Source organism: Anneissia japonica, unplaced genomic scaffold (assembly GCF_011630105.1).
Source record: "Anneissia japonica isolate Jap-2015-1 unplaced genomic scaffold, ASM1163010v1 scaffold921_len549748_cov171, whole genome shotgun sequence".
Classification (NCBI taxonomy): Eukaryota; Metazoa; Echinodermata; class Crinoidea; order Comatulida; family Comatulidae; genus Anneissia; species Anneissia japonica.
In genome coordinates this window covers 356,074-378,476 of record NW_022694674.1, presented here as the reverse complement: position 1 = coordinate 378,476, position 22,403 = coordinate 356,074, and the positions used below count along the sequence as shown (strand labels likewise).

Genomic DNA, 22,403 nt, shown 5'->3' with positions numbered 1-22,403 from the left:
GAGCGCCTTTGATGAATTACGTCTTTGCGTGTTGGAAGCACAATTTAAAGACTCCTTAAACCATAAGAATGAGCTCAATGACGCCTTTCTTATTTCTTGATTGTCCATATATTGCGCCCTCTCTACTTGTGTCTTTAGAAACTTTACTTAATCACTTGTTTGCTTATTAGCTTATTAGCAGAGTATTATAAGACATTGCCTGCCTAGCCCTCTCTCAGTTGCCGATGTGTCGTTGTTACGACGAAAAATTCAACATTTACTCTTGTGGATTTGTATCACTCTTTAGGTCATCTTACGCTTTTTTTATTACAATGAGAGTGAAAAATTTAGTTGTATTTATTCAACTTATTACACAAGTATATAAAATCTTTAATGATATTTTATATTATTGCATCTTAACATAAATCATCATCAGTGGCGGACCGTAGGGTAAAATGTAGGATATGCTAGGGGCTGCTAGTAGGAAATATATTAGCCTACAGCCATAAGACTGCGTTCTATAAAATTACAAATACCGTTTATTTGAATAAACACCCCCTCCAGAGCCGCATTTGGAATTAACGCCTCCCTTATGAACACCCCGGGTGTTTATTTTTGCCCTGGAATACGCTGCACCCGCCACCTAAATGATTGTAAACAATACTAATGGAAGCAGTAGCAATCTCAACACATTCTATTAAGTTGTACTCCAGTAGCATTACGTGTTTTGTTACCTAGTCGGGATCAATAAGTCTTTATGATCAATAAAACATTTTGATGGTGTTGTAGTTCCACATTTTATGGGGGTTTATTTGAGTATAATACGTATCCATTTTCCATTAAAAAAATAATCGCCTTCATCCAATAAACGCCTCACTCGAATAAACGCCCCTCAAAAACCATTTTCAACAATAATCGCCCCGGGCGTTTATTCGAATAACGGTATGTTCTTTTTTATACTTGCAGGATTGTACTGTCTTCTCAAACGATTTCATTTTTTATTTCAGAGGCCTACCGTTTAAAAGTTTCAATTTATATTATAAAAAGCGGTCGTCTCTATGAAGGTTTTTTAACATTGATCATTGAGATTTTAGAATGTAATGCAATTACCCATTGGCAGTGGAGGCGGGAGGCCCGAAGCAGTGAGAACGAAGGAGCGGTTAGAAGTACATAGCGAATTTAAGGATTGCAGTGTATGCTCACACTTCTGTTGACTCACAGGTGTTTGGCAGGCACAGCATTGAAAACCAACCATAAGAAAATTCGAAAAGCAGCTGAGAGTACGATGTGATAGGGCCATTGGCGATCCTAGGGTATCAAAAAAATTAAGACTAATAAAACTTAGATATTCCAATGGAAGTAACAATCAACTAAAACAAAAATTAAGGTTGGTATAGAAGATTTTGGCCAATAAAATACTAAATAAATCGAAGAAAAGGCACAATAAAATATTTTCTTTAGAGTTTTATTCTTAGGTATGTAGAACATACCTTGCTTGTCTTGACGGTCCGCCACTGATCATTACCACATCTTATTAATCATGGCACATATTGTATTGTATTCAATTAATTCAATTTATTCACCTCCCTTGGGAAAAAAAACCATTCCAATATACATACAATAAAATACATAAAATCCATAAAATATAAAATCATGTAGCACATACAAACAAAAGAAGTAACACATTAATTAGAGTTAAAATAATAAAATCCATTCAAAAAGATCGCACCAAATTTAGAACAGTGTTAAAACATTAACAGAATGGCAAACTTATCACTTTCACAAACACCATGGTAATTACAATCAACAAACTTGCACGATTTTAAAACATAATGACGGTAATTATTGTTAAATATTATGTTACACATGGAAAAAAAATCATCATTAATAGTCATCATTAATAGTCGTATATTTGTTGTCGCCATTATGTCAACGCTGCCGTCGTCGTCAACATTACTTATTAAGGGAAAAATGTTTAAAAAATCTGAACTACATGTTTACCTGTGAAGTATATGTGGGTGTAACAGTTCCTAAACATGGAAAATTATATCCCACGTAATATACTTCGGCACTGCAAATGGATAACACTGCTTGCTCACCGCTGTCCTCTGGCATAGACATATCCAAATTTATAGTTGTTGTTGAGCCCTCTACTATTGTCATGGTTAGTATTAAACCAACATGTCCCTCGATTATGACGTCATTACCATCGGCAGCGAAGAACTCAAAAGCGGGTTCTTGGGTCTGCATTAAAATGAAAAAAAAATCCATTAATTCAACAAACAATAAAAACCAAGGCTTGTACTTTAGACATATTTTCTGAAAGAATTCAGATTCAACTTATATTTTTGAAAGGAAAATGATCTGGTCACAGATATCATCCTTGTATTGTTCAAATACAGTAGCTTTCTTGTTTACTCACTTAATGTTGCATGATGAACTGCAATTAGTAATGGTGAGAAAAACGAAAAAGGCCAACATAAGAACTAAAATGTAGCAAAAGAAACGTATATGGATGCAGGAATCAAACCAACGTCCTTTAGATTGCGATGCCATGCCTGAGCTACAATGAACCACTATGGCAATGGTTATTTATTTGGTTTTTTTGTTTGGCTATGAAAGCTTTGACAGAACTCCTAACAGATATATAAAGGAAGAAAAAACACCTTGAAGGACAATGACTCTGTGGATAGCAAAGGTAAAAAGAACGTTAATTAAATGACGACTACAACTTGTTTTTTAACACAATTTCCAAAAGAACACATGTGATTGAACTTACTATAATAATAACTATATTATTCGTTAACACATACCGATGAAGAATTTGAACAGTCGCTCTTGACTAAATTTTGGGGAATCGAATGGCCGAGCGGTAAGGCAGGGGCTAACTACAGCCCTAATATCGGCGCTGGTTTCAGCCGCTCCTCGCCCAGGTTTCGGTTGGCAGAACCAAGTCTTCTCGGGTATGGACCAAAAATGGAGGTCCAGTTTATACATCTCGCTCTTGGTGGCGCCAGAGGGGGCTGGGGGCCTCCGGGGAAGACGATAAGTTTTGTCGGGGAACAAACAAATAAAAAAAATATATTTACATGTAATATTCGTTTAGCCACCATATTGTTTATGTTAATTTTTCATCACAACAACAATAACAATAAAAATAATATTAATAAATAATAATAATAATAATAATAATAATAATTCACTGAGACTAATTAAAAATAATTTGCGTTCTGTTATGACAAATGCTCATTTATATAGCGTGATAGCCTCATGATGGTTGGAATACTTCGTGATAGGTGAAGCAACCGCGACCATGAAAGCGTGGTTGACAGATTTCATGAAAAATTTCCAAAATATAGAATTTCATTTAATTAGATGGTTCTTGCATACTCTTTGTTTCTTGTTTCATTCAAAATGTTTTGGTTTTGGAAGCTGATTTCAACATTAGAAAGCATAGACTACATGAAGTCATGTTATAGTAACTCGATGCCTATCAAATAAGTAATAAACATTCGCCATAATTCATCAAATATCCGTTGCCCCTGGACCCCCACTGGGACCCTAGGCGGCCCCCTGGCCCCCACACAAGTGAGACTCGATTCGCTCCACTAGCCCCCTCCCCCCGTCGGAACCTTTAGCCCCTCCGTCGGGCAGGTCCTGACGCCACCACTGAACTGCTCGTGTGCACTCTAAAGAATCAATTGCATCTTTCGGAAGAGTAGGGGGTTACTCCGATATTATGGTTTATTTCAGCCTCAGTCGTTATGGAACGATGTGAACACGTAGCCAGTGGTGCTAGCCCGTCGGACAGGCCTGGACCCCCTGAGCAAGACTAGGTCGTCGGATCAAACATAAAGAAGTAATAATTTTACTATCTAAATAACTCTATTTTGACTGCCAATCCCCAATATTGTGGTCTAAAAGCACATTTTGGTCCGCACTAAGTCATGCAATCTCTTCCCGTAAACCCTACAATAAAGTTTTTATTCCTAGCCGTCGACCCCTCTGTCGGACATGCCGGACCCCTTGTCGGCAAATTTCTGACTCCACCGCTGCATGTAGCTAATAGGCATTTTTCGTTTTGACTACGCGGCCAGTATACTACGAACTAATAGAGCGTAACAGACATCTTCGCATGCTCACAAACCTTACTGGCTAAATCGGCGTTGTGACAGCTTCCGCGACAACCCCAATTTCTGAATTTGGCGTAGTGGCGACTACCCTAATATTGACCAATCACATCACCGGATTGTAACTTTTTTGTTGGGGGTTGCAATTTTCATCGCATCCGCGATCGAGCATTGTTCGTTTAATAATGAATTAATTAATAAAACAAGTGAGTAATTAAATGTTTTATGAAGGCCTATTTATACACATGCAATAAATGAGGAATGGATAGTCACAGCATAAAATTAGGTAAATCAGGGGATCTAGTGAAAAAAGGGCCTTAGGCTCAGGCTTAGGCTAGCCTAGCCGTGTCAGGGTGGATTTCGGGTAAGAGAAAACACATTATCTGTACGGTGCCGCTAGCTAGGGCGTCCGCCCTTGATATCGTGGATCAAGCCTTTAAATATCTCTGTTTAATATTGTTATTTATTTGTACATCATCGTTCCATTTGGCAAATTGCCTGAGCAGGCCTGACACCTCTCTTCTCACGGTAACGACTCTTTTGACACCTAGGCTAGGTTAGGCCTAGCCTAGGTAGATCCTAGCCAACAGCGAAACATCACTCAGTGTTTTCTGGAAACTTTTTATTTTGTATACAGTATTTGACTAAATTTTTTTCTTTTTTCTTTTTTCAAATATAAAACAAGGGAACATTATTCTCTGGTAATAAAACCATGGTCGACTAACTCCCCTCCGTAGGCCTACATACGTGTGCTGCGTCGTCGTAGTCGCCTTAAAAAAAGCTCTTGGTGTAGTACGCGAACAGTGTTTTGGCGTCGTTGTCTTATAAACGCTGATACACTGAGACGCTGATACACTGAGACGCTGATACACTGGGACGTTGATACGCTGAGACAAAGATGACATCATTGAAATTCACCGCAAAGTCATAATGCACTGAGTGGAATCGAAAGTGCAGGGTTCTCAAGTACTACGGAACGTCCGTAGTTTAAATACAGAAATTCAGCCCAATTACGGACGTACGGAAATATAGATAAATACTACGGAAATACATATAAACTACGGAAAATTACAATAGAGCCTATATTTATGGGAAAGCCCCAACATTTCACGATAATTCATAAAGTAAAATCAACGATCCACTCCACGTACGAGTTAAAAATACGTAACAGTCTGCTAGCTCAAACAAAAGCAAGCAGAACAATACAAGCAGTGGTATGGTGAGCGTGATGGCCAATCAGAATCGTGTTTAGAGCAAGAAGTCATGACCTTATATTATGCAAAAACTTTTTCGATGCTAAAAATAACAGTCTACTCAATTTGCATTGCAACAACAGCAAGCTAAACGATGACATCAAAGCCAATGTGCGTGGTGGCCAGATTCGTGTTTAGAGAGCAAGCGAAAGCATGTATGACCCGTGTAACGCGACGTGACCTCATCTCTACATGCAAAAATACTAAGCTACACTTTAAATAAATAAATAAAAAAATTTTAATTTTCATGGTGCTTGACAGATATTAATTAGATCTCTATGGTTGCCGAAAATCCCTAATAAAATATCATAAAAAAATCGTTGGCACATAATTTTGACTATAATTGTCATGTGATTTCCGGCCACCTAGAGGTCTATTTTCGTGACTCAGCCCAACCATGATGGGGCCGCGATGGGTGTGGACTCACGACTCAAGATAGCTAAAGGAAACACATCACAGACAATATTTTAAAGTTTTATTTTCAAAGGTATCACAAAAATTATTTTGATCTCTGATTGCCGAAAATAGCTGATAAAAGATCATGAGAAATTTGTTAGCACTTCATTTTGACTATAATGCTGATTTGATGATCATAAATTGTTCTACATAAGTGTGTCATTTCCGAATATCTATCGGTACAATTTACCCAAATTTTCACACCTCAGTCCCAACCTCGAAATAAAAAAACTCTCCTTGGAAAACATTCACCAAAATCATGGCAACCCAGTTTGCCGAATCTTTGCCGGCACCGTGGTACAAAAGTACAGCATACTATGCATGATATTCATGAAATATCTACAGATTAAAACATTTCAAAAATAACATAGAGAGCATTGACTAATACACAATAACTCTTAGAAGTATAAACTCTCCTCGGACAACTCTCCTCGGACAACATTCCGTTTTTGTTTTTCTTTGTTTTGTTTTGTTTTTTTGGGGTTTTTTTTAGGGGTGGGGGGGGCGGAAAAATGTTGTTATCCGGAACATATGACCTTGTTGAATGATCTAAGGGGTCACTGCTTCAATGCTTGTAAACCTTCACCGTCTCCAATTGTACTTAAAATTAGACTTAATTTTTATTCATTATGTATTCTTGTATTCAGATTTCACATGCAATTTTCTGGAATTGTATACAATTAGCTTAGTTTTAATTAATATTTGTTCTTAGTGAATGTTAAATTATATGTAAAGTATATTTTGCTTAATTGCATCGCTAGTCAGTCTTACATACCAATGTTGCTCCTTGGTTGGTCAATGCTGTGACTCCATACTGGTTTGAATGGATATCGTCATTGTTTACAGTCATTGACACACCAAGCCAGTACGTCTTTCCTTCAACCACTTCTGTACTATTGGTGAGATAAACTGCAACTTGAACTGTAATGGTGTCTGCCACATCATTATCCTCTACTCTTGAACGTTTTCCTACAAATACAAAAAATATGAAAGAAGACTTAATGCATGTTTTTACTTCAACGATAACGATAAAAAAAAAGCTAAAAAGCAATTATTCATATAGAAAATAAAGAAATAAGAGAGGTTTTTTACACTAGAACGATTCGATAACGATTTATCAGTTATGCGATAACAACATATTTTGACAAATCAAATCAGATGACGTCATAATCATGGAAAACAATAAAATCGTGGTATTAGCAACGATTTTATTGGTTTTCCATGATTATGACGTCATCTGATTTGATTTGTTAAAATATTTGTTATCGTATACACGATAAATCGTTATCAAATCTTTCTATTGTAAAAACTTCTCTTATTTCTTTTGTTTTCTATATCAACAATCGCTTTTTAGCTTTTGTATCGTTATCCTTATCGTTGAAGTATAAACAGGCCTTAATACAGTACATCTAAATTTGCTCCTTTTAGTAAAATTAAAGAATACTGTAATTTTTGTGGGAAGTTTATTTTTGTAATGTTTGCAATGAAGACAATTTGATTATAAAACAAAAAGATGATACAATACATGCATTAACTATAAATGAAAGAAGAACCAAACAAACCATTGAATTTAACTACTTGTATCATGGAGAAATACCACCTGAATCTGAGAATTGTGAACTCTTGATTGAACAACTATTTATCGTCAACTATTGAATATATTAGAGCCAAGTAATTAGACGGATTCCAAACTTCAACCGTTTTATCCGTTGAATAACTAAAGTGCATTGGGCATGTTATTTATAACGAAAGCGATGTTAAAGAGAAAAGTAATAATTTCTAAATTATATCAATTCAAAGTAATCTTTATCTTTCCTAAAGTCCTAAAGAACAGTTTAAATCCACCCAAACGATAAATGTTACATGACAGATCTTTATACAATCCATGCTAAAAGTAACGATCTGTTAAACAAAAAACAACTATATATAAATAAATAAATAAATAAATATATATATATATATATTATAATAATATTAATAATGATAAGAAAGTAAATCTTGAAAGAACAGACCCAACCTTAAGGGGCGGCACCAGGAATTCCCCGACGAGGGGTCCGAGCTCCTGACAAGAGTGTCCACACTCGAACGTTAGGATTGAATCGTCGGGGAAGCCTAACCACTCCCCTCCTCCTACCCGGGTCGGGGAAACAACTAAATTTGTCGGGAATTTTTTTTTATTTTAAAATATAATAAGATTTTGTTCTAATTATATGGTTCTTTATTTAAAAAGGATAATTTGATAGAGTCCGGGTACTAGTCCCCTGGCGGAGGTACTAGCCTCCTGTCGGGGAAGAACTGGCGCATGCAACCTATACGATCGTAATAGTATACAATACCTCGCACATTATTCCTAAAATTTGATAGCATAGTATGGCATGCTTGAATTGTACATTCGGCACTCGAGAGTTGATTTTTCCCCGACGTCCCTGCTTGAAATTCCCCGACAGGGAGTCCAAGCGGGGCTCCGGAAGTCCCTGACCGGGGGGTGGTCAATTGACCTCCTGGACCCCTGCTAGCGCCGCCCCTGCCCACCATCAGTGTCCACAACATTCCTCCCAGCAATCATGTGAAAATTACCAACGCAATTAACAATTCGGTATATTGCTTTTCACTATTGCAAGTCCTAATTGATTTTCACAATCTGCCAGCCTATTTACCAAGTCCACTGCTTCCACCTAGATTTGAACCCTGGATGATTTCCAAAGAATTAAGTAAATTATCAGTATCTAAATCTGGGGGCCCAGGTGATATACCACAATAAATAATTAGATAATTTGCTTGTGAAATTAGCGGCCCTGTGAGTCATATAATTATTTCGTTTACGTTTAAGTAGGTACATCCTGCAAAGGACCTCAATGGTCCGTACGCGCAGGTTAACAGGGACTATATGGACCAGTCCAACCAACCCCGTTCTCGTCTCGAAAGATATACAGGGTTCTTTAAAGTGTACATGAGCCAATTGTGTACATTGGGCCTACGGTTTGTAGTTATCCGAGAAGGGATGTTCCACCACCAGACCCACAAGCGAGCGTGCCGTTCGAACCAGTGCCGATATTACTATTACAGCTATAGGTGGAGGTGCCCCTGCCTTAACCGGTCGGCAATTTGACTCGCCTCATTTTTCTTATTGCCCGTGATAAGGCAGAAATCATCGGCAAGTGATGTTGTTATAACCTGCGTTCTCTCAATTTCATACCCGCGGGATATCTTCCAGGTTAAACAAAGTATAATATGAATAGTACGTGATTTGATTTACAATGCCTCAGTTGCATGCGTCGATCAAATTCCTTAAAGTGCCTGCAAAATGGAAAATGGCATACATAATTCCACTACCCAAAAAAGAACCTTCCTAAAATCTACGTTTTGAGGTCCATTTCACTAATACCAATGTTATCTAAAGTTGCTGAACGACGTATATTTAACAAACTTCTCAAGTATTCAGAGTAGTATTGGCACAAGACAGTATGGCTCCAGAAGGGGAAGTCAACCACACGCCTGGTCGACGTATATCAACGCATCGTGTCCCATGCTGAGAAGCCGGACAGCATCAGTACTCTGGTGCTGACCGACTTCTCAAAGGCATTTTGACACAATTGACCACACAGTGGCTTCTTAACATCTTGTAACATTCGTGTATCCCCGTCGATCATTCAGTGGGTCCTTTGCAACAGGGAACAAAGGTTTCGGTATAAGAATGCTTTCTCAGATTGGACTTCACTCTCTGGTGGAGTAACACAATGTACCATCCTTGCTCCGATTACTTTTGTTGTCCTAATAATGACATATGTATTAATTTTAATCAAAAAAAAATTATATTTGGAAATATGTTGGTGACTTAACTCTTGGTGAGAATAGATTAATTAGAAACCACAGAGACTCCAATATATTGATATGTTAGATTCATTGAGTACCACTAATAATTTAAAACTTAAACCTGAAAAATGTGAAGCTCTGCAAATTCGTTTTGGCAAGAGTAATCCCGCACCTCGTCAACTGATGCATTGTAAATCTAATTCAAGTACTATATTACTTGTTTTGACCTGGAAGATGTCTTCGGATCCACTCCTCACGACGTTTTAAAATTTTCACTTGAATGATGCGATATTCCGCTCCCCATTAGAGCATATTTCAATAATCTATTCAAACATCTCTGGTAAAATAATCTCTAAACATTGGTTATCAGAACCATTTAGGTTCCGCAAAGGCATCTTCCAAGGGGAAGTCAACCACACGCTGCCTGGTAGGCGACCCACTATCCCCTATCATTTTCATTTTATGATTTGATCTGATAATCCAGTTCCTTGAGTTGGAGCTCTCCTGTGGGTAGGATATTGAGAGAACGAAATTTATAACAACAATTGCTGACGATTTCAGCCTTAACACGGGCAATAAGAAAACTCTTATCAAAGGCTTATATCAAAAATCAACATTTAATGGGCCAAATATCAAACCTAGTAAACGCCGTTCCCTTTCTATATCCCACGGGAATACAATCTCACCTTTTAACTTTGTGAATAAACATTTCTTATGTTAAAAATTAACCCCACAAATTTCTTGGGTTTTTTTTATTTAATTAATTAATTAATTTAATTTTAATTAATAATATTAATCCCATTAATGGATAAAGCCTTATTGAACCCACAGATGTGAAAAAGCCCACAAATGTAATAACAACCACAAATGTAACAAAACACCACAAACAAATGTAATAATGCCCACAAATTTAACAACAAAACATGACCTCTTCGCCCACAAATGTAATAATTTTCTTTTAATTTGTTTATGAGGCATGCAAACCACAAAAACAGAATTGGAAGAGTCATTTTATAAATATCTGGGAGAGGTTAAACGTTCAATTATCTAGGAGGGGTATATTATGTGTCAAGTGTTACGTCAAATTCGGAAAATACATCTCATTGAAACATGCACATTATACTGAATATTTTGAAAGAAAAATTAACTTTTTTACGACCAGCGGTTGTCAGGATACAGATGACCTGTATGATATTTTCCACCTAATTTGTAAAATTAAGCTAATTTACATATTACAGGGTCGTTTGATCGAGGTATAACTTCTGGAATTCATTTTCATCAAGTTCTCAAAACCTTTTAAACACATTTGTTTGTCTCTTATTCCGTAACTATGACTATCACAAAAAATATGGCGACCATTTTGATTTTCTGTTTTTTCTTTTCATTTTTATTTTTTAGGCGCTGGTTGTTAAATTTGTGGGCATTTTAACATTTGGAGTTTCAACACGATCCTTTAGAATTGGTCGGGTTACTCAATTAACTGCAGAAGGATCCCCGCCACATACGATTAAAGAACTAGGAAGATGGCATAGCTCTGTATATCTCAAATACATAAGACCTTTAATACCTTAGAGTAGAGCGTACAATTGCACATTTAACGAATGGTCTAAAGACCAGTTTAATGTTTTTGAAGTTCAGGAATTCTATGTTTAATACAGGAATATCCACCACGAACATGTGAATGTCTCATGTTATCGACTTTCCACATAATATTGTTGTAGGTGTTCATGAATTGTGGCACTGTATCATATTTCATATTTCTTTCATTTAACTACAGCATTTTCCAGATTACTCGATTGCTCGCCCTTCGTTTTCTTTTCTCTCTTCTTCTTCCTTTTTTTTTTGGGTTGCCGTATAGGACTTGCCGGAGTCGCTAGTCCTATACTATGGCCCGCTTTAAGTGGCATCCCATAAGTTAAGCAACGTTTCCATACAAATCAGTAAAGCGCGCTATCTATGCCCTTTTTGTAAGGTTCAGAACAATCGAGTTTTCAAGAAAAATAATACCCCAAGTTAAGATTAGTCTCTGTCCTTTATTTATGTATCATGGCGTACGCAAGTTTAATTATAAATATTAAGATATGCCAAGTGATGCTAGTTATAATGACATGGCATTACATTAGAGTCAATAAAAACTTACATGTTCTGAACAATTTGAACGACCAGCGGTTGCCAATATATGAAACCCTAAATTGGAGTATATAATTGCAATGCGATGATGAAAGTTAGAAAACTGTGTTTGCAAAGAATGTGAAACACAGATTGAGGACATTACAGAGAGCAAAGTTGGGAAAGGGATTCCGAAGTTGCAAAAGAATACACCCATGGCAGTGAGAAAAGAAATATATCAAACTTAATACCAACAAAATTAATATATGAACGGCCATAGATAGGTAAGTTATCAAGATATAAAGAGCCAATGGTTGTAATTTGTTTATTTTTTGATGGAAAAAATATATAACTGGTTTTATCAATATTGATTGTCAGTTTAGTTGCTTAAACCAATTTATAACACTGCATAAATAATTATTACTGAAAGTCAAATAAAGAACATTTTCTGAGAATCTTGGACATAAATTTGTGCCATCGTCAAACAAACGAAAATCGAAAACATTTGAAAAATTTGGCAGATCTTTTTTATAGATTAAAAATAAAGTGGGTCCAGGAGCTAAACTTTTGAATACCCCACGAACAACAGGTAACTTATCAGATACACAATGACTTAAAAAGACAAATTGCATTCTGTTCATTAGGTAATTAGAAATCCAACTTGAGTTTTATTGTCCTTCCCGGCCGAGTCATATTCATTAATCATTATACCTTTGCTTAATTTTGCTTTTTATTTGGTATGGAAAACGTAGGAGGAAAGAAGATAAAACAGTCGGCCAGCGTATTATAGGCTAATCTAATATAATTTACATGAATACTTGCTTAAACAGATACATATCACTTTTAGTAGAGTCATTTTCATGAGACCCGTGACTAATTTTAGCATACCTTTTTTTCTCGATGGATTTGGCAAGATGGACCAATTTAGATAAAATATAGCTCCTATATACCTCACAGATATGGGGGGAAAGTTCCGTTTGGGGGCGTTTTTCAAAATGGCCGCCTGTTGATTTGGACACTTGTATCTCGATAACCACTGGTCAGAGAGACTTGATTCTGGTCACAAATTGTTCACAATATGCATGTTCCTATTTTGTTGTAATACAACTTTTTATCACAAAATTGCGGGAAATGTGATTTTTGAAAGTTTGACCTTTGACCTTGTATTGTCATATCTCGGTAACTACTGGTCACAGAGACTTACAATTGATTGCAAATTGTTCATGAGAATCATGTTTATATTCGTCTTAATAAAAAAATTATTCAAATAGTGACCGGAAACGGTACATTCTGACCTTTGACCTATTGTAGGGTCATTCCATGTCAAATCAACCAGATTAAAAAAAAAATTTCCTGTATGACGGTCTCAGATTTTCATGAAACTCCATAAAAATGACCCACTATAATTTATGCTAAACCAACAAAAAAATTTGCCTTATAGGATATATAGTTTCCGAGATATTGACTCCTCAAAAAAGGGGCGTGGTGTCTTCAAGATGTGCAAAAGCAATTTACTTCAAATTTGGAAGCTTATAACTCGAGATTGGTAATAGCTATCAGGGTCAAACTTGGTATTCTAACTTATTTTTCGCCATATTTCACAAATATGGCCTTAGGTTAACAGTTATCCCTTCCATTTTGAAGTTATCTGCACTCAAAGTAGCCGCTTTGTTTAACGATGCAAATTTTTTTGTGATTTTCGAGGTCACCCTGCGTCTATTTGAGTGGGTATATTACACTTCATATTACAGATATATTATCAAAGTGTAGTTGTCTCTAGCCACATGCAAGCGCAGGCTGATCAACTCAATTAAAAGTGAATGGCATATATTCAAAGTTGGGACCAGATCTATAAAAGTGAAAAACGCCTATGTTTCTCAAGAACGGATCCTCATTTGGACATTTAAAATCTTTTCTTAAATTTACCCCAGTTAATCAGATATATTAGATCTACCTATAAACCAAGTTTCAGCTTTGGTACTCAGCTCCTTACTATGTTGAAAACTACACAATAACATAATCAGAAATCACTAAAGTTTTTAAGAGTTGGGTCATTCTATGCCAACTCAACAAATAGATTTTAAATTTTTTGGACACTGTCTCAGTAATATAGATATCTATGTGAACTGAAAAACCTGAAATTTTGAGACTCGCCAATTCATTCGTATTCCTGTAGCGGCATTTTGAGGTTAAGTGAGCGTGGCCTCTCAAAAAAATGCATTACAACATTACAGGTGATAGATTTTTTATTTTTTGCACCCTCCGGCCTTGTGAATAGAAAACCTGAAGTTTTGAGACTCAAATTCCCTTTTCATTTTCCCGTAGCGGCAATTCGACGTAAAGTGGGTGTGCCTCAAATTAACTTTGATTTTCGTATGCTAATATCATCATACAACCCCTTTAACCTTTTGTGGTGTAGGACACATTTTACTGCTGATTCCAAATTCTTAAAAACATGTTTTTAACACATCATCAACAATAATACCCTACTTTGTAAATATTTTGCTTTAATTTTCTAAATCTATGTTATAGACCCATTAAATTTTCTATGAATTTCAAATTTATTTATCTAAAGTTATTTCTGCTTTAATTCTTAATGTGCAACTTCAACCTGGGTAATAATAGCCTCATCAAATTTGTATTGTGGGTGACGGCCCTTATTATTAGTAAATCACAGCACATGGCAATTGGGACATCACATCATTTTTTGTGGCCAATATATGGTAAATTATTTTCTGGAAACTCTATTCTGTTTCATGGATATATTCATGTTCGATTCATAGAAACTTCCTAGAATTCGTATTATATTCATATTTATTTTGGGCCACGCCTCCTTAACTTCAAACTGCCGCTACAGGAAAATGAATGAATTGGCGAGTCTCAAAATTTCAGGTTTTCAGTTCACATAGATATCTATATCACTGAGTCAGTGTGGCAAAAAATATAAAAAAAATCTACAACCCATGGTGTAATGCATTTGTTTGTTTGGCATGGAATGACCCAACTCTTAAAAATGTTTGTGATTTCCTATTACGTTGAAATATGTGTAGTTTTCAACATAGTATCTAGCCACGAGCTACTAGTTTATAGGTAGATCCAATGTATCTGATTAACTGGGGTAAATTTAAGAAAAAATTTTAACTTTCCACAAGACGATCCGTTGTTGAGAAACATTGGCGTTTTTCACTTTTATAGATCTGGTCCCAAATTTGAATATATGCCATTCAATTTAAATTAATTTGATCAGCCTGCGCTTGCATGTGGCTAGAGACAACTACACATAGATAATATATCTGTAATATGAGGGGTATATACCCACTTATATAGACGCAGGGTGACCTCGAAAATCACAAAAAAAATGCATTTCTTAAACAAAGCGGCTACTTTGAGTGCAGATAACTTCAAAAGGGAAGGGGTAATCTAAGGCCATATTTGTAAACTATGGCGAAAAATAAGTTGGAATACCAAGTTTGACCCTGATAGCTATTACCAATCTCGAGTTATCAGCTTCCAAAGTTGAAGTAAATTGCGTTTGCACATCTTGAAGAACCACGCCCCATATTTTTGAGGAGTCAATATCTCGAAAACTACATATCCTTATGAGGCTATTTTTTTTTTTCGTTTAGCATACAGTGGATCATTTTTATGGAGTTTCATCAAAATCTGAGACGGTCATATAGGAGTTCCTTTTTAATCTGGTTGACATGGAATGACCCTACAATAGGTCAAAGGTCAGAATGTATCGTTTCCGGTCACTATTTGAATTTTTTTTTTCATTAGGACGAATATAAACATGAATCTCCTGAACAATTTGCAATCAATTGTGAGTCTCTATGACCAGTAGTTAGTGAGATATGACATTACGAGGTCAAAGGTCAAACTTTCAAAAATAGCATTTCCCGCTATTTTTTTTATAAAAAGTTGTATTACAACAAATAGGAACATGCATATTGTGAACAATTTGAGACCAAAATCAAGTCCCTCTGACCAGTGGTTATCGAGATACCAGCATCCAAATCAACAGACGGCCATTTTGAAAAACGCCCCCAAACGGGACTTTCCCCCAATATCTGGGAGTATATAGGAGCTAAATTTTATCTCAATTGGTCCATCTTGCCAAATCCATCGAGAAAAAAGGTATCCTAAAATTAGTCACGGATCTCATGAAAATGACTACTATTTGTGTTAACAATAACACCAAATATTCAAAAAGACCGGTTGCCTAATTCGTCTGTTAACTAATTGATATGGAAAGATGCGTTCTGAGAGAAATATTATATATGTATAGATCAATAAAATATAGAATAGATAAAAGAGGCTGATTTATAATATCACATTTAACGCCATGGCCCTAGTAGACCTAGACTTGTATCTAGGCCAGAGGTCTATAGAGGCCTACGCCAGGATGGCGCGTTGGTCATAGGGTCATCATGCACAAATATTAATCTCAGCCTGCTATTTTAAAATAGAGATAGCCTATAATATTATTTTATTTATTTATTTTTATTTTATTTAAAATCTTTCGACAGAGAACAGAAAAAGTTGAACAGGGGTGCCGAGGAAAAGCAAAGGTTAAAAAACCATCATCAATTGATTTGCTTAACCGAACCCCTGCCAACAAAAACAATACATACCAAAATCATTCACAGGAAACAATGAAAGGAACAAGTAATCAAAAAGCAACACACACACACACACACACACACCAAATTTTTAAAAAATTAATTAAAAAATATAATTAAAAAAAAGAAATAAAATAAAAATTTAAAATATTAAAGATTCATATTATTCAAAATTAAAATTATTAAATTATTTTATATTCGTCATTAAAATACAAAATTTAAAATGCCATCGTCATAAGAAAACATAAGATCAACATTTAAGTACAATCGAAAAGAAGAATATAACAATATTAAAAATCAGTAAAATGTTCTTTTAGACTCTATTTAAACAAAAATAAAGCTCCTCGATAAGATTATTTCTTATAGTAACATTAAGTTCTGAAAAAGCTTTCGGAAATCTAACTACCCCCGAGTATTTAAACTCATCAGTACGGGCTCTAGCGTGATGGAAGTATATCTGGGTGCCTATTATTAACTTCAAATGAATCTACATAACTACTCATAAAATCAGAACGTGGAGAAATAAGTAATTTTGCAATGAATGCCATGTTCAAAAAATCTCGCCTATTCTCAACTGACAGTAAGCCTAACTCCGATCTTCTATCATTATAAGACTGGTCTAAATACCCTTTCCTTAATATTTTTTTATTTATTTATTTGTTATTTATACTGGGTTTTCTCTTCAGTAAAAAATTACTGTACCCAGTACACATAAAACAGTCCACGACACACAAGACAAACATACACACATATGATGCTTTACACAAACTAAATCTCAATATGAGGTTTAGGGAGTGGAGTTGTTTTTGTCGTGGGAAAAAGTCCTGCAACTGAGAGGAATCGAACCCATGACCCTGGGATTGGAAGGCAAGCATCTTAACCACCAAGCTCTCCGCTGTACTGATTCCAATTGTTTAATATGGTTTTTTTTTCGGTACACCCACCGAATTGGAGAACAATAAACAGGGTAACACAAGTGTCTTATATAGGTGAAGAGCTACATCACCTTGGGTACTAGATTTTATTAGATGTATAAGGCCTATAATACGGTTACAATTTGACATGTTGAACTTGTTTGTCCCATGGCAAATTACTTTGTATGGAACAGCCAAAAATTGTTAGTGAATCAACACCATCTAAAAGTGTATTAGAGATATTTAACTGGGTTTAGGATATCGTCTCCAGGTTAAACGCATAGACCAGGGGCGGATCCAGAGATGTCCAAAGGGGGGGGGGGACACACCGAAATTTGGGCCGATCGAGACAACAATGTCCTAGGGGGTCCGCGAAAATTTTGTGTTCTAGACGCCAGAAAATAACATTTGAGGCGTTGTGGGCTATCATTTTTTTCTTTTTCTTTCTTTTTTTTCCTTTTTTTTACCCCCAAAAAGGGGGGCCGGGGCCGGGCCGCCCCCCCCCCCTAAATCCGCCCCTGTAGACTTGCATTTATAAGGATTCAGTTGAAGGGAATTAATTTTCGCCCATGTCTCAATGCAGATTAAATCTTTCTGAATACCTGGATCCGAATCCCTAGTATTTACATTACGAAAAATGAAAACATCATCAGCATATTGAATTATGCTTGATGAAACATGAAGATGCAGATCATTGGCATACATGACAAAAAGCAACGGACCTAGTACCGATCCTTGCGGTACCCCCGATTTTACAGGCAACCAATCCGTGTATTTACCTCTATATACAACATGCTGGAACGGTTCGAAACAAACGAAGTTATCCAATTTAATGCAGAATCACTAATATCATGTTATCATATATGTCATCATAAGTTGGCGAATAAGAATAATGTGCGCTATAGTATCGAACGCACGGCTAAAGTCCAGGGCGATGAGATCAACGGCTGGAGTTTTCGAGTCGAGCGTAAGTAACTAGTCTGTCGTAGCTGACACCAAGGCAGTGGTACAGGACCGACCCGGTACGGGAAAAAACCGTGTTGATGGGCATCCAGAAGACCATTACTTAAGCAATAATGAAGAATGTGTTGGAAAACAAGTTTCTCTAAATTCTTACACACTACCGACGTAAGAGAAACTGGTCGATAGTTGAGAGGGTTAGTTTTGTCTCCTTTCTTGTATATGGGAGCGACGTTAGCACGTTTCCACATATCAGGAATTTGTCCACATAAAAGCGATTGGATAAAAAAGTGTAGCGGGAGAAGTGTGGCTGCCAGATTCAGTGGAGTCTGAAGAAACTTACAAATAACTTAATAAACTCATTTGCAATCCGAGTAGGGTCTTTAATGTTAATACCATACAGGAATACTGTCATTGACACATACGGAAAAGAGATCCGAAAATTGATCCCATGCCACATTGACATCAGTTAAGTCAATTAATTCCCATGGAGCCAATGAAATGAAGCTGTGATAATGTTTAATATCAGCTTTATGGTACTGATAAAATTCACGGACCACGTTTGAAAGCTTTACCAGAAGACCCGCGTATTCTAAATGTCACCATTATGATGATCTGAGTTGGCAAGACCTGCCTAACTTTAACGTCGCACAAACGATCAGGACGAGAAGAAAATAAAAGATCAATTATTGTATTAGATCTCAAATCATTCGATGATCTGGTAACGTCGTGAACCAGTTGGTTCAATACACAGGGCATCGGCTAAGTTTTCTAAAGTTTTTATTGGAGTAGATATATTAGGCGAAAAATCGATATTAAAATCGCCCAGCAAGATGACGCATGCGTAGGAGTCTAAATCAAGAGTGTTTGAAATATCTTCCAGACTGTCAATACTATCAATGTCCGTCGGAGGTCTGTAATATGTTCCACAGATCCACTTTTCTGATCCGACTATTAGTTGAACAAATAGTATTTCAGTAGTGATATTTGGTGGAATCTCGATGACAGATGCGGAAAAAACATTTTGACCGCTAACATCACATCACATCACGTCAGTGAAGGTTTCTGTTCTTTCTAAAAATCGAGTAACAATCGGTGCCCAAGATTAAGGATTATGGTATGGTAGAGTCTAGCCATGTTTCAGTGACGGCAACTACTGACAGCGACATAGAGGAGACGACAGCTTGGAATTCTGCTATTTTATTTTTTATACTCCTAGCATTCAGTAGAGCGCAATATAGGGTCGAACAAGTAGGCCAACTAGATGATTGTGATGAGGTTCCACTATCAGAGATATCTGTATTTAAAACTAAGATATCTCTATTTAAAACTAGATATCTTTGTTAATAGAGATACATTATATATGTAGGTAAGGTTTTTATTTCGCGCGGTTTTATATTATAATCCACATACCCGTACAGTATTTGCTATACCTCAGTTGTCGATAGACAAAACACTCTACCCATAATGCGCCGCGCCGGAAATAAAACTAAGATAAGCCTATCTTTATTTCTCTAATAGAGATGTCTCTATTTAAAACTAATATATCTCTATTTAAAACTATATACTGTAGAAATACCTTAATTTTAAATAGAGATAGGCTACCTCTATTTAATATAGAGATATCTGAGATATCTTAGTTTTAAATAGAAATATCTTAGTTTTAAATAGAGATATCTTATTTAAATAGAGATATATAATAGAGTTATCTCTATTAACATATCTCTCTTTAAAACTAAGATATCTTTATTTAAAACTAAGATTTCTCTATTTAAAATAGAGATAGCCCTATTGAATCGTTCTTTGGTGATGAAGCAATACCAGACCTTACTAGCATACTCTAATATTGGTTTAATTTAAGTAACATAACCTTAAGCAGATCAGGAACTGGGACATTGGCTTATTTTAAAGTATTTAAAGTAAACATTCTCCGTGATACTCTTGAGACAATGTTTTTAATAAGAATACTCCTTTTAAATCATTTTGAAATAGTAAGCCTAAACAGTGATAATCTCATCATCATGGGTAACTTGACAAGGGAGGGGTTTGTTACGAAGAGGAGATCAGCATAATGTTGCATTTTGATGGATTAATATTGATTGTATATTGGGGGGATCATTCCTATGAACAACTTCAGCTACAGTAAGGTCGTCAATATATTTCCAACGTCTTCTGCGGACTTCAGCTCGGCATTTAACACTATGGTACCTTCTCTATTTTTGAAGAAATTACTTAGCTTAAATGTAAATCCTAATATTATTATGTGGATCCAAGATTTCCGAAGCAATAGAGTACAAATGTAGGTTTACTTGAACTTTGTCAGGCCCCATCACTACTCAAGTTGTATCACCTCCACTAATTTACATTACCGTACTCGCGCGAATAAGCGCCCGGGCGCTTAAAATATTTTTTGCACTTTCTGAGGGGCGCTTATTCAAATGGGGCGCTTATGAAAACAGAGTGGAAATTGAGGGGGGCGATTATGGAAATAGATGAAAATCGAGGGGTGCTTATGGGAAATTATTAAATTCAAGAGGCACTTTTAGAATGAAAAAAGATTTTTTAGGCGGAAAAGATAATCGTCCAGAGAACATGACTCATAACAAAAATGCGTGAATATCATAACAGCAAAATGATGGTGGGTAGTGGCTAGCTTGTTGGCCATCGGCCGATTGAGATTAGCAGGATGGCAGGATCATTGTATTTTTTTCTTGAAAACTCAGATGAGAATGTGCTAAAGGTCGGAAAAAGAAAAAGAAGAGTAGGACTACGCATAGACAAATATCTGTAAAGTTGGAAATATACTGTCTGTCCATGGATCGGAGCTCTCAACAGTCCAAGAGAAATATCCTCATTTTGATATTGACCTAAGAAGAATGTGTTTCCACTCTGCAGCTCAAATCATACCAACAACCACAGTCCCAGGATTGATTAGATTATTAATTTGCTAAAAAAAATTTCTTAAATTATTCAAACAGGGCGCTTAAAGAAATTTTCACGTTATTCGAGAGGGGCGCTTATTCACGCGAGTACGGTAATTATACCGATGACTTCAGATCCAAAGATGATAAGATATTGAAATACGCAGATGACACAGTTATCATAAACTTATGAAATTCAACTCTGTGTCTGACTATGTGAATACTGTCGCAATATTCTCATTGTGGTGTAAACAAAACTCTTTAAAACTACATGGACAAAAAACAAGAAAACTTATAATTAACTATAGAAAAGGCGAAAATAAAGTTGTATAGGGATACAACATTATTTTCGCCTTTTCTATAGTGTTTTGTTGTTTACATTGTTGAGAATGAGACTGTTCCTCATCATAAACAGTGGCGTAACGCCTATGCGCTCTCATGCGGCGGTCCGCAGGGCCCCCGAATTCTAGGGGCACCGAAGGGGCCCTACCCATAGGTTCCTCGATCTAGCACCCTGACCAAAAAGGACTTTGTTGATAAATAAAACCATAATGTGTCTCTGAAATTGACTGTAGGGCACATATTATATTATAATAATTAAAGGAAGGTCCCTTCGCCCCGACAGGACCTACTCTCGGCCCGGGACCCCACCAAATTTGCTTTAAAAAAATAAATAAATAAAAATGGAGATAAAAAAAATATATATTCACAATTTGAAGTCTGTGATTGCCATTTCTGGCCATCAAGACTTGCCATAATACATTTTCTAATCTCAGCCCCACAAGGGCAACGGCATAATGTGTGTCTGACAGTGGTGTAACGATGGGGCCGGGGCCCTGTGTATTTCTGAAACTGGGGGCCCTTTTTGGGTCCCGGTCACCAATACCATCGTGAGATTTTAGGTGTGCATTGTTATTTTAATTTTTTTTAACGACGAATAAATGATATAATATGCGTTCAGAAAATTGAGGCCATGGAGGGACTTTCAAAATCGGAGATTCTATACCACCTCAGACCCACCATGGTTGGGACTGAGGTAAGAAAATTTATGAATATGGCACCTTTAGATGGCCGGAAATGCCACTTGCAAGGCGTCGATCCGTGGTTAAAAGTGTTGGGGGGGGGGGGGAACGAAATGTAAAATAAACGTCACTGATCATAAATACATGTTTAGAGATTGATAATAAGTTAAACTGGAGGAAAAAGTTTGTGATAAAATAGATAAGAAGGGTAGCATGATGCGTCT

The 22,403-nt window shown here is 36.3% G+C and overlaps 1 protein-coding gene across 1 annotated transcript in view; it reads right to left on the bottom strand.

Annotated features, from left to right (window-relative positions):
* Positions 1–22,403, bottom strand: part of LOC117101151 — a 155,824-nt gene that overhangs the window by 114,636 nt on the left and 18,785 nt on the right. Inside the window, exons 6-7 of the mRNA XM_033241033.1 lie at positions 6,594–6,787; positions 1,981–2,223 (exon numbers count right to left, since the gene is read on the bottom strand). Of these exons, the coding sequence (XP_033096924.1) occupies positions 1,981–2,223; positions 6,594–6,787 (437 nt within the window). The remainder of the gene's footprint in view (positions 1–1,980; positions 2,224–6,593; positions 6,788–22,403) is intronic.